The sequence below is a fragment of the Oncorhynchus mykiss genome, chromosome 24 (genome assembly GCF_057628025.1).
Source record: "Oncorhynchus mykiss isolate SJ-2025 chromosome 24, ASM5762802v1, whole genome shotgun sequence".
Lineage (NCBI taxonomy): Eukaryota > Metazoa > Chordata > Actinopteri > Salmoniformes > Salmonidae > Oncorhynchus > Oncorhynchus mykiss.
Window position 1 is genome coordinate 42,682,322 of NC_143045.1, and position 13,379 is coordinate 42,695,700.

Below are 13,379 nucleotides of genomic sequence, written 5' to 3' on the forward strand. Positions count from 1 at the left end.
TGGCTCTATCACATCACCCTACTGCTAGTGACTGGCTCTATCAAATCACCCTACTGCTAGTGACTGTCACTATCACATCACCCTACTACTAGTGACTGTCACTCTATCACACCACCATACTGCTAGTGACTGGCTCTATCACATCACCCTACTGCTAGTGACTGGCTCTATCAAATCACCCTACTGCTAGTGACTGGCTCTATCACATCACCCTACTGCTAGTGGCTGGCTCTATCACATCACCCTACTGCTAGTGACTGGCTCTATCACATCACCCTACTGCTAGTGACTGGCTCTATCACATCACCCTACTGCTAGTGACTGGCTCTATCACATCACCCTACTGCTAGTGACTGGCTCTATCACATCACCCTACTGCTAGTGACTGGCTCTATCACATCACCCTACTGCTAGTGACTGGCTCTATCACATCACCCTACTGCTAGTGACTGGCTCTATCACATCACCCTACTGCTAGTGACTGGCTCTATCACATCACCCTACTGCTAGTGACTGGCTCTATCACATCACCCTACTGCTAGTGACTGGCTCTATCACGTCACCCTACTGCTAGTGACTGTCACTCTATCACATCACCCTACAGTGACTGTCACTCTATCCCATCACCCTACAGTGACTGTCACTCTATCCCATCACCCTACAGTGACTGTCACTCTATCACATCACCCTACTGCTAGTGACTGGCTCTATCACATCACCCTACTGCTAGTGACTGGCTCTATCACATCACCCTACTGCTAGTGACTGTCACTCTATCACATCACCCTACAGTGACTGTCACTCTATCCCATCACCCTACAGTGACTGTCACTCTATCCCATCACCCTACAGTGACTGTCACTCTATCACATCACCCTACAGTGATTGTCACTCTATCACATCACCCTACAGTGACTGTCACATCAACCTACAGTGACTGTCATATCAATCTACAGTGACTGTCACCCTATCACATCACCCTACAGTGACTGTCACATCAATCTACAGTGACTGTCACTCTATCACATCAACCTACAGTGACTGTCACTCTATCACATCACCCTACAGTGACTGTCACATCAACCTACAGTGACTGTCATATCAATCTACAGTGACTGTCACCCTATCACATCACCCTACAGTGACTGTCACATCAATCTACAGTGACTGTCACTCTATCACATCACCCTACAGTTACTGTCACTCTATCACATCAACCTACAGTGACTGTCATATCAATCTACAGTGACTGTCACCCTATCACATCACCCTACAGTGACTGTCATATCAACCTACAGTGACAGACACTCTATCACATCAACCTACAGTGACTGTCACTCTATCACATCAACCTATAGTGACTGTCACTCTATCACATCGACCTACAGTGACTGTCACATCAACCTACAGTGACTGTCACTTTATCACATAAACCTACAGTGACTGTCACTCTATCACATCAACCTACAGTGACTGTCACATCAACCTGCAGTGACTGTCACTCTATCACATCAACCTACAGTGACTGTCACTCTATCAAATCAACCTACTGCTACAGTGACTGTCACTATCACATCAACCTACTGCTACAGTGACTGTCACTAACACATCAACCTACAGTGACTGTGACATCAACCTACTGCTACAGTGACTGTCACTATCACATCAACCTACTGCTACAGTGACTGTCACTATCACATCAACCTACTGCTACAGTGACTGTCACTATCACATCAACCTACTGCTACAGTGACTGTCACTAACACATCAACCTACAGTGACTGTGACATCAACCTACTGCTACAGTGACTGTCACTATCACATCAACCTACTGCTACAGTGACTGTCACTATCACATCAACCTACTGCTACAGTGACTGTCACTATCACATCAACCTACTGCTACAGTGACTGTCACATCAACCTACTGCTACAGTGACTGTCACATCAACCTACTGCTACAGTGACTGTCACTATCACATCAACCTACTGCTACAGTGACTGTCACATCAACCTACTGCTACAGTGACTGTCACATCAACCTACTGCTACAGTGACTGTCACTATCACATCAACCTACTGCTACAGTGACTGTCACATCAACCTACTGCTACAGTGACTGTCACTATCACATCAACCTACTGCTACAGTGACTGTCACTATCACATCAACCTACTGCTACAGTGACTGTCACTATCACATCAACCTACTGCTACAGTGACTGTCACATCAACCTACTGCTACAGTGACTGTCACTATCACATCAACCTACTGCTACAGTGACTGTCACATCAACCTACTGCTACAGTGACTGTCACTATCACATCAACCTACTGCTACAGTGACTGTCACATCAACCTACTGCTACAGTGACTATCACATCAACCTACTGCTACAGTGACTGTCACATCAACCTACTGCTACAGTGACTGTCACCATCACATCAACCTACTGCTACAGTGACTGACTGGTTGATTGTTATATTCCCTATAATAATAATAATAATAATAATGAGGTACTGTTGTGTTTATCCAAACAGGTTCTTCGGAAGACAACACCTTTGTTTTCCCCGGGGGTAACAGTAATTGTGGTAACAACCGTAATAGGAGGGACTTGGACCGGTCCACTCTGGGTAACAGGGGTGACTCTGCGCTCTCAGACCGGTCCACCCAGACAGACCCGGGGTTGTGGATGCCTGTGAGTGTGGACAAGAAGGGAAACCAGCAAGTTCTCCCTATAGAGAGAGACAGGGTAAGACCTGTAGTCAACACCAAATCAGACACAGCTCAGGTTTTTTAAATTAACTATTTCACATGACCCTGTCTGTCTGAAACAGCCTGACCCTGTCTGTCTGAAACAGCCTGACCTTGTCTGTCTGAAACAGCCTAACCCTGTCTGTCTGAAACAGCCTAACCCTGTCTGCCTGACCCTGTCTGTCTGAAACAGCCTAACCCTGTCTGCCTGACCCTGTCTGTCTGAAACAGCCTGACCCTGTCTGTCTGAAACAGCCTGACCCTGTCTGTCTGAAACGGTCTGCACTCTCCCTCCCCCCCAGGGCTGTGTTGTGACGCTCCCCCCTCCCTCCCCCCAGGGCTGTGTTGTCTCCCCCCCCCAGGGCTGTGTTGTCTCCCCCCTTTCCTCCCCCCCAGGTCTGTGTTGTGACTCCCCACCCTCCCTCCCCCAGGGCTGTGTTGTCTCCCCCCCTTCCTCCCCCCCAGGTCTGTGTTATGGCATCCCCACCCTCCCTCCCTCCCCCCAGGGCTGTGTTGTGACTCTCCACCCTCCCTCCCCCCAGGGCTGTGTTGTGACTCCCCACCCTCCCTCCCTCCCCCCAGGGCTGTGTTGTGACTCTCCACCCTCCCTCCCCCCAGGGCTGTGTTGTGACTCTCCACCCTCCCTCCCTCCCCCCAGGGCTGTGTTGTGACTCTCCACCCTCCCTCCCCCCAGGGCTGTGTTGTGACTCCCCACCCTCCCTCCCTCCCCCCAGGGCTGTGTTGTGACTCTCCACCCTCCCTCCCCCCAGGGCTGTGTTGTGACTCTCCACCCTCCCTCCCTCCCCCCAGGGCTGTGTTGTGACTCTCCACCCTCCCCCCCCCCAGGTCTGTGTTGTCTCCCCCCCCAGGTCTGTGTTGTCTCCCCCCCCAGGTCTGTGTTGTGACTCTCCACCCTTCCTCCCCCCCAGGGCTGTGTTGTGACTCCCCCCCCCCTCCCCAGGGCAGTGGTGTGACTCCCCACCCTCCCTCCCTCCCCCAAGGTCTGTGTTGTGACTCCCCACCCTCCCTCCCTCCCCCGAGGTCTGTGTTGTCTCCCCCCCCAGGTCTGTGTTGTGACTCCCCACCCTCCCTCCCTCCCCCAAGGTCTGTGTTGTGACTCCCCACCCTCCCTCCCTCCCCCGAGGTCTGTGTTGTCTCCCCCCCCAGGTCTGTGTTGTGACTCCCCACCCTCCCTCCCTCCCCCCAGGTCTGTGTTGTGACTCTCCACCCTCCCTCCCCCCAGGGCTGTGTTGTGACTCCCCACCCTCCCTCCCCCCAGGGCTGTGTTGTCTCCCCCCCCCAGGTCTGTGTTGTGACTCCCCACCCTCCCTCCCTCCCCCCAGGGCTGTGTTGTGACTCTCCACCCCCCCCCCCCAGGTCTGTGTTGTGACTCCCCCCCCCCCCCCCCCAGGGCTGTGTTGTCTCCCCCCCTCCCCCCTAGGGCTGTGTTGTGACTCTCCACCCTCCCTCCCCCCCCCAGGGCTGTGTTGTGAAGCCTCAGAGATTCCTTGGCTCCTCCATGCCTGCCTCCTTCCTGCAGGAGAAGATGGAGGAACTCAACTTGATCAGAGATAAGAGCAGAGAACCCGACTGAGCTGGGACACTGGATACCCACGGACAGACACACACACACACAAGAACGGACGGACACACACAAACGTGCGCACACATACGGACAGACACACACAAACTCATACACACCCAGACATCAAATAAACTGGGTTTATGTGGGCTGTGTTTGAGCCAATGGGTTTGTTTCTCAATATGCATCCTACCGTGCTCCACACTCATGCTCCAAGTGAATTCTCTTCAGGACGTTCTCCCGAGTGAATTCTCTTCAGGACGTTCTCCCGAGTGAATTCTCTTCAGGACGTTCTCCCGAGTGCTTTCTCCTCAGGACGTTCTCCCGAGTGAATTCTCTTCAGGACGTTCTTCCGAGTGAATTCTCTTCAGGACGTTCTCCCGAGTGAATTCTCTTCAGGACGTTCTCCCGAGTGAATTCTCTTCAGGACGTTCTCCCGAGTGAATTCTCTTCAGGACGTTCTCCCGAGTGAATTCTCTTGAGGTTGAGAGTGTGGAGAACACATAAAACTTTCCATTTGAGAAGCACTTCCCCCTACTGTATTACCTCACACTGCACCTCCCCATTCACCGACCCTCCTTCCAGCCAGGACAATGACGACAACAGACGAAGATATACACAAAGCTAACTTTTACTTCATAATTATCAGCTAGATATATGTGAATAGTTGTAATCTAGCTAGCCAGCTAGCTAGTTAAACAGGGGGAAAAAATGAACAGCAACGAATGTCATGCAAGGTACAGTCGATGTCAATTCTTTGTGGGTAGCTAGCTAACATTTTTTTTCCCGTGGCTAGCCAGTTAGCCCTATTGATTTACTATGGACTTAACCCATTCCTTCTTCTAGCCAGGACAATGGCAATAGAGACGATATATACACGAAGCAAATGTTTTACTTCATATCTATGAGCTAGCTATATGCTTGCTGTTTGGGGTTTTAGGCTGGGTTTCTGTACAGAACTTTGTGACATCAGCTGATGTAAGAATGGCTTTATAAATACGTTTAATTGATTGATTGCTATATGTTTACCGTAATAATGTAGCTAACCAGATAGAATAACAGGCAAAAAAAACGACATAAACCAATGTTATCCAAGGTAGATATAAATTCTTCGTGGGCAGCAAGCTAACAATTATATGTGGCTCTCTGGCTAGCTAACAGCAGTAGTTAGCCAGTTAGCTCTATTGACTTTACAATGGGCTTACGACCTACGCACACTACAGTGGGTACTGTAGGAAGTTAACCATGCCAAAACGGGCTGTATTTATTAACGTAGCAAGATAAAATAGTGTAGTCAGGCAACGTATATGATTAGCTAACATTTAAATTCCCAAGTCGCGTTGTATTTTTCGCTTCAGCTCAAGCAATGGCCGCCATTAATTTTAATCAAAATTTGTGTAATTTTGTATGTTGTGTTTTTGTAATCATATTTCTGTTGAAGCTTACATCGATGCGTGCTAAAAAAAAAAAAAAATATGTACGAACGGAACACGCATTCGAAAAGTACCCTCAAATGCACTGTTTCGTATACTTTGATTTGGCACTCAACCCCCTCCGACCCTCCCGTGCTACAATATGCCACGGTATTATGGATTCTGATAAACACCCATTGATGCAACCACTTTTCCTGATAATTTTCAAGTAGAGTTCATGTAAAAAAAATTTTTTTTTTTTTTTTTAAATATATTTTCCTGTGACTATTTTGGTTTTCTACATATATACAGTGTATTCTAACTGTTATGTGACGTATAATGTATTTTTTTCCAATTTCTGAACATTCTTGAACGTTCTGTGGTGCTAAGCTCTTTTCTTCAACACCAGGGGTTGAATCCCAAATGGCACCCTATTCCCTATATAGGGCACTACTTTGATCACTACTAGATCCCTGGTCAAAAAGGTATTTAAAAAAAATAATAATTCGACAAGTCAGTTAAAAGATAAAATCTTATTTTCAATGACGGCCTAGGAACAGTGGGGTTAACTGGTCTAGGAACAGTGGGGTTAACTGGTCTAGGAACAGTGGGGTTAACTGGTCTAGGAACAGTGGGTTAACTGGTCTAGGAACAGTGGGGTTAACTGGTCTAGGAACAGTGGGGTTAACTGGTCTAGGAACAGTAGGGTTAACTGGTCTAGGAACAGTGGGGTTAACTGGTCTAGGAACAGTGGGGTTAACTGGTCTAGGAACAGTGGGGTTAACTGGTCTAGGAACAGTGGGGTTTACTGCCTTGTTCAGGGGAAGAACGTCAATTTTTTTTTACCTTGTCAGCTCGAGGATTCCCTCTTGCAACCTTTCGGTTACTGGTCCCACACTCTAACCACTAGGCTACCCTGCCACACCAAGGTAGTGCACTATATAGGCAATAGGGTGCCATAGTGGACAGGCCCGTGGAGATGGACCTCCCAAGACTGCCTTAAAATCTTATACAACAAGCTACCCGGTAAGCATGACGGGACGTGATTATACTAATGTCAGTAGTACAATGCAACGCCTCTCTGTCCCTTCCACCTCCACCAAATACACACGGCCTTTATCACAGCTTCTGCTGGACTGCATCCGTGAAACTACAGTAACGTTTCCAACCCTGTGATGTGATGATCGTTGTTGTACTGTTGTAATTATGTTCATATTCTGGCACCTCTGCTAATCTCAGTTTAGGGTGTCAGTGTGTTTTTTTTTGTTTAAAGGAAATTTGAGGGCCTACTGTACTGAGTCTATACTGGGGTCCCAAATGGCACTCTATGCCCTATAGCGGACTATTACCTGGATTACCTGGTCTGGAAGACTTGACCCTAGGCAACACAGTGACTAGGGTCTGTTTTCAACATAATTCCTCTATGCTACGTAGGTAGTGACATAGTTCCTCTATGCTATGTAGGTAGTGACATAATTCCTCTATGCTACGTAGGTAGTGACATAGTTCCTCTATGCTATGTAGGTAGTGACATAATTCCTCTATGCTACATAGGTAGTGACATAATTCCTCTATGCTACGTAGGTAGTGACATAATTCCTCTATGCTACGTAGGTAGTGACATAATTCCACTATGCTACATAGGTAGTGACATAATTCCTCTATGCTACGTAGGTAGTGACATAATTCCTCTATGCTACATAGGTAGTGACATAATTTCTGTATGCTACACTACAGTTGATGTCGGAAGTTTACATACACCTTAGCCAAATAATATTTAACTCACGTTTTTCACAATTCCTGACATTTAATCCTAGTAACAATTCCCTGTTTTAGGTCAGCTAGGATCACCACTTTATTTTAAGAATGTGAAATGTCAGAATAATAGTAGAGAGAATTATTTATTTCCGCTTTTATTTCTTTCATCACATTCCTAGGGGGTCAGAAGTTTACATACACTCAATTAGTATTTGGTAGCATTGCCTTTAAATTGTTTCACTTGGGTCACACGTTTTGGGTAGCCTTCCACAAGCTTCCCACAATAAGTTGGGTGAATTTTGGCCCATTCCTCTTGACAGAGCTGGTGTAACTGAATCAGGTTTGTAGGCCTCCTTGATCACACACGCTTTTTCAGTTCTGCCCACAAATTATCTATAGGATTGAGGTCAGGGCTTTGCTATGGCCACTCCAATACCTTGACTTTGTTGTCCTTAAGCCATTTTGCCACAACTTTGGAAGTATGCTTGGGGTCATTGTTCATTTGGAAGACCCATTTGCGACCAAGCTTTAACTTCCTGACTGATGTCTTGAGATGTTGCTTCAATATATCCACATAACTCTCCTACCTCATGATGCCATCTATTTTGTGAAGTGCACCAGTCCCTCCTGCAGCAAAGCACCCCCTCAACATGATGCTGCCACCCCCGTACTTCACGGTTGGGATGGTGTTCTTCAGCTTGCAAGCCTCCCCGTTTTTGACCAAACGATGGTCATTATGGCCAAACAGTTCTATTTTTGTTTCATCAGACCAGAGGACATTCTCCAAAAGGTACGATCTTTGTCCCCATGTGCAGTTGCAAACCGTAGTCTGGCTTTTTATGGCGGTTTTGGAGCAGTGGCTTCTTCCTTGCTGAGCGGCCTTTCAGGTTATGTTGATATAGGACTCGTTTTACTGAGGATATAGATACTGTACTTGTTTCCTCCAGCATCTTCACAAGGTCCTTTGCTGTTGTTCTGGGATTGATTTGCACTTTTCGCACCAAAGTACGTTAATCTCTAGGAGACAGAACGTGTCTCCTTCCTGAGCGGTATGACGGCTGCGTGGTCCCATGGTGTTTATACTTGCGTAATATTGTTTGTACAGATGAACGTGGTACCTTCAGGCGTTTGGAAATTGCTCCCAAGGATGAACCAGACTTGTGGAGGTCGACAATTTATATTCTGAGATCTTGGCTGATTTCTTTTGATTTTCCCATGATGTCAAGCAAAGAGGCACTGAGTTTGAAGGTAGGTCTTGAAATACATCCACAGGTACACCTCCAATTGACTCAAATTATGTCAATTACCCTATCAGGAGCTCCTAAAGCCATGACATCATCTTCTGGAATTTTCCAAGTTGTTTAGAGGCACAGTCAACTTAGTGTATGTAAACTTCTGACCCACTGGAATTGTGATACAGTGAATTATATGGGAAATAATCTGTCTGTAAACAATTGTTGGACTTGTGTCATGCACAAAGTAGAAGTCCTAACCGACTTGCCAAAACTATAGTTTGTTAACAAGACATTTGCGGAGTGGTTGAAAAACGAGTTTTAATGACTCCAACCTAAGTGTATGTAAACATCCGACTTCAACTGTAGATAGTGACGTGGTTCCTCTATGCTACGTAGGTAGTGACATAGTTCCTCTATGCTACGTAGGTAGTGACATAGGTCTTCTATGACTAAAGAGTCCCATCATTGAAACCAAACCCTGGTCACGGTGTTACCTAGGCTCCGGTTTTCAAGACGTTCTACTAGCCAAAGTAGGGGGGCTCTGGTCAAAATAATAATAACAATATATGCCATTTAGCGGCCATTTTTATTTTAATTACCCAAAGCGACTCAAGTCATGTGTGCATACATTTTACATATGGGTGGTCCCGGGAATGGAACTCATTACCCTGGCATTACATGTCTCTACCGACTAAGCTACAAAAAGACCTGTTACGGAGCAGGAATATTCTAGACATATCCTATGGAATAGGGAAGCATTTGGGAGGCACAGTACCAGCCGAGGTGAGATTACGACGGCTGGATACCCAAGACTATCTATGGACCGGACTGTCTGTGTGTTTAATTATGATTTCTATTAAAAAAAAGTATTTTTGGTGGTTTTATGAAACGTTATACGAGTGATTCGTGACTACACACATGGACTCGTAGTGAGGAACACCGTTTATTAATTATGTTGAAATACTGATTTACAAATAAAACATAAAACTACTTCATAGTTTATGAATGAATTATTTGATTGTGTTGTGTTACCACTTACCAGACAGAGACACGGTATATAAACATGTGAATGTGAAACTAAATCGTTTAAACTTCAGTCATGAAACAGACATCGTATAGGGTTCATTCATCTGTTGTATTGTTATCATATTATTGTTGTTGTCCAATAAAAACACATTCTGACAGGATTCAACACAAAGTCAAACATTTTAACATTAAACATTTTTTAGAACAATTAAAAAAGGGTTGTTGCAATAAACAAAACAACTGAGTGGCCAAACTAGTGGACTAACTAGTGGACTAACTAGTGGCCAAACTAGTGGACTAACTAGTGGACTAACTAGTGGACTAACTAGTGGCCTAACTAGTGGACTAACTAGTGGCCAAACTAGTGGACTAACTAGTGGACTAACTAGTGGCCAAACTAGTGGACTAACTAGTGGACTAACTAGTGGCCAAACTAGTGGACTAACTAGTGGACTAACTAGTGGACTAACTAGTGGACTAACTAGTGGCCTAACTAGTGGACTAACTAGTGGACTAACTAGTGGCCAAACTAGTGGACTAACTAGTGGACTAACTAGTGGCCAAACTAGTGGCCAAACTAGTGGACTAACTAGTGGACTAACTAGTGGCCAAACTAGTGGACTAACTAGTGGACTAACTAGTGGACTAACTAGTGGACTAACTAGTGGACTAACATCCTGCTGTTAGTGGACAAACTAGTGGACTAACTAGTGGACAAACTAGTGGACTAACTAGTGGACTAACTAGTGGACTAACTAGTGGACTAACTAGTGGCCTAACTAGTGGACTAACTAGTGGACTAACTAGTGGACTAACTAGTGGCCAAACTAGTGGACTAACTAGTGGACTAACTAGTGGCCAAACTAGTGGACTAACTAGTGGACTAACTAGTGGCCAAACTAGTGGCCAAACTAGTGGACTAACTAGTGGACTAACTAGTGGACTAACTAGTGGCCAAACTAGTGGACTAACTAGTGGACTAACTAGTGGACTAACTAGTGGACTAACTAGTGGACTAACATCCTGCTGTTAGTGGACAAACTAGTGGACTAACTAGTGGACTAACTAGTGGACAAACTAGTGGACTAACTAGTGGACTAACTAGTGGACTAACTAGTGGACTAACTAGTGGACTAACATCCTGCTGTTAGTGGACAAACTAGTGGACTAACTAGTGGACTAACTAGTGGACAAACTAGTGGACTAACTAGTGGACAAACTAGTGGACTAACTAGTGGACTAACTAGTGGACAAACTAGTGGACTAACTAGTGCACAAACCAGTGGACTAACTAGTGGACTAACATCCTGCTGTTAGTGGACTAACTAGTGGACTAACTAGTGGACCAACATTCTGCTGTTAGTGGACAAACTAGTGGACAAACCAGTGGACTAACTAGTGGACTAACATTCTGCTGTTAGTGGACAAACTAGTGGACAAACCAGTGGACTAACTAGTGAACTAACATTCTGCTGTTAGTGGACAAACTAGTGGACAAACCAGTGGACTAACTAGTGGACAAACCAGTGGACTAACTAGTGGACAAACCAGTGGACAAACCAGTGGACTAACTAGTGGACACACCAGTGGACTAACTAGTGGACAAACCAGTGGACTAACCAGTGGACTAACTAGTGGACAAACCAGTGGACTAACTAGTGGACAAACTAGTGGACTAACTAGCCAACAAACCAGTGGACTAACTAGTGGACTAACTAGTTGACAAACCAGTGGACTAACTAGTGGACTAAATAGTGGACAAACATTCTGCTGTTAGTGGACAAACCAGTGGACTAACTAGTGGACTAACTAGTGGACAAACCAGTGGACTAACTATTGGACAAACCAGTGGACTAACTAGTGGACAAACTAGTGGACACACATTCTGCTGTTAGTGGACAAACCAGTGGACTAACTAGTGGACTAACTAGTGGCCAAACATTCTGCTGTTAGTGGACAAACTAGTGGACACACCAGTGGACAAACCAGTGGACACACCAGTTGACAAACCAGTGGACACACCAGTGGACACACCAGTGGACAAACCAGTGGACACACTAGTGGACAAACCAGTGGACACACCAGTGGACAAACCAGTGGACACACCGCAGATCATAAAATACTATTAACACCTTGAAACCTCATCTGATCCTCTTTTACATCATGTAAATATCTACCAGGATGACTAAAACAACAACATTACCAACCTCCAACTTAAGACTGTTTTAAGTGTTTCTAATGAGCAGGACGTGAAGACAGCAGAGGAGGGGGGGACCACACACAACAGGACAGCGATACAGGAAAAACCTGGTATTTTTCTCCGCTGTAAACAAACACGCTCTTATTTGTGTCCAGGGCTTTTAAATCTAAAACATTGAATGAACTAAAAAGGAAGTGGAGTTTGTGGACGGACGGACAGACAGAGATATAGACAGACAGAGATACAGACAGAGATATAGAGATACAGACAGACAGAGATACAGACAGACAGATAGACAGAGATACAGACAGACAGAGATATAGAGATACAGACAGACAGACAGAGATACAGACAGAGATATAGAGATACAGACAGACAGAGATACAGACAGACAGATAGACAGAGATACAGACAGACAGAGATATAGAGATACAGACAGACAGACAGAGATACAGACAGACATACAGAGATACAGACAGAGATATAGAGATACAGACAGACAGAGATACGGACAGACAGAGATATAGAGATACAGACAGAGAGAGAGACAGAGATACAGACAGACAGAGATATAGAGATATAGAGATACAGACAGACAGACAGACAGAGATACAGACAGAGAGAGATATAGAGATACAGACAGACAGACAGAGATATAGAGATACAGACAGACAGACAGACAGAGATATAGAGATACAGACAGACAGAGATACAGAGATACAGACAGACAGAGATACAGACAGATAGACAGAGATACAGACAGAGATATAGAGATACAGACAGACAGAGATACAGAGATACAGACAGACAGAGATACAGACAGATAGACAGAGATACAGACAGAGATATAGAGATACAGACAGACAGACAGAGATACAGACAGAGATATAGAGATACAGACAGACAGAGATACAGACAGACAGATAGACAGAGATACAGACAGACAGAGATATAGAGATACAGACAGACAGACAGAGATACAGACAGAGATATAGAGATACAGACAGACAGAGATACGGACAGACAGAGATATAGAGATACAGACAGAGAGAGAGAGACAGAGATACAGACAGACAGAGAGACAAACGGACAGGCAGACAGACGGACAGTACATCCACATTCAGGCATAGTTCAGAGGAAGATGTTTCTCTACATGTCTGATCTACTCTACACGTTGGCACAGTCAATTAAAAAAGGGCCCAGACACACAGGGTTAACGCTGGCTAGAAGTAAGCTGCTGTTAATGTGTGTGAACATTGAAGTGTGTGTGACGTCTGTGAGCTTCTCTGTGTGTGTGTGTGTGTGTGTGTTTGTGCCACGTTTGTGTGAGTGTGTATACATGTGTATGCGAATGTGTGTCATTATGATGTGTGACAAGAGGCAGCGATGTGGTGTGTGTGTGTGTGTGTGTGT

General features: G+C 45.4%; 1 protein-coding gene across 2 annotated transcripts in view; it reads left to right on the top strand.

Annotated features, from left to right (window-relative positions):
• rasgrp4 (RAS guanyl releasing protein 4) overlaps window positions 1-9,731 on the top strand; it is a 66,714-nt gene extending 56,983 nt beyond the window's left edge. For both annotated transcript variants that reach the window (XM_036961232.2, XM_090218999.1), the window contains exons 17-18: window positions 2,540-2,751; window positions 4,234-9,731. In XM_036961232.2, the coding sequence (XP_036817127.1) occupies window positions 2,540-2,751; window positions 4,234-4,347 (326 nt within the window). In that variant the 3' untranslated portion in view covers window positions 4,348-9,731. The remainder of the gene's footprint in view (window positions 1-2,539; window positions 2,752-4,233) is intronic.
• The last annotated feature ends 3,648 nt before the right edge of the window (window positions 9,732-13,379 follow it).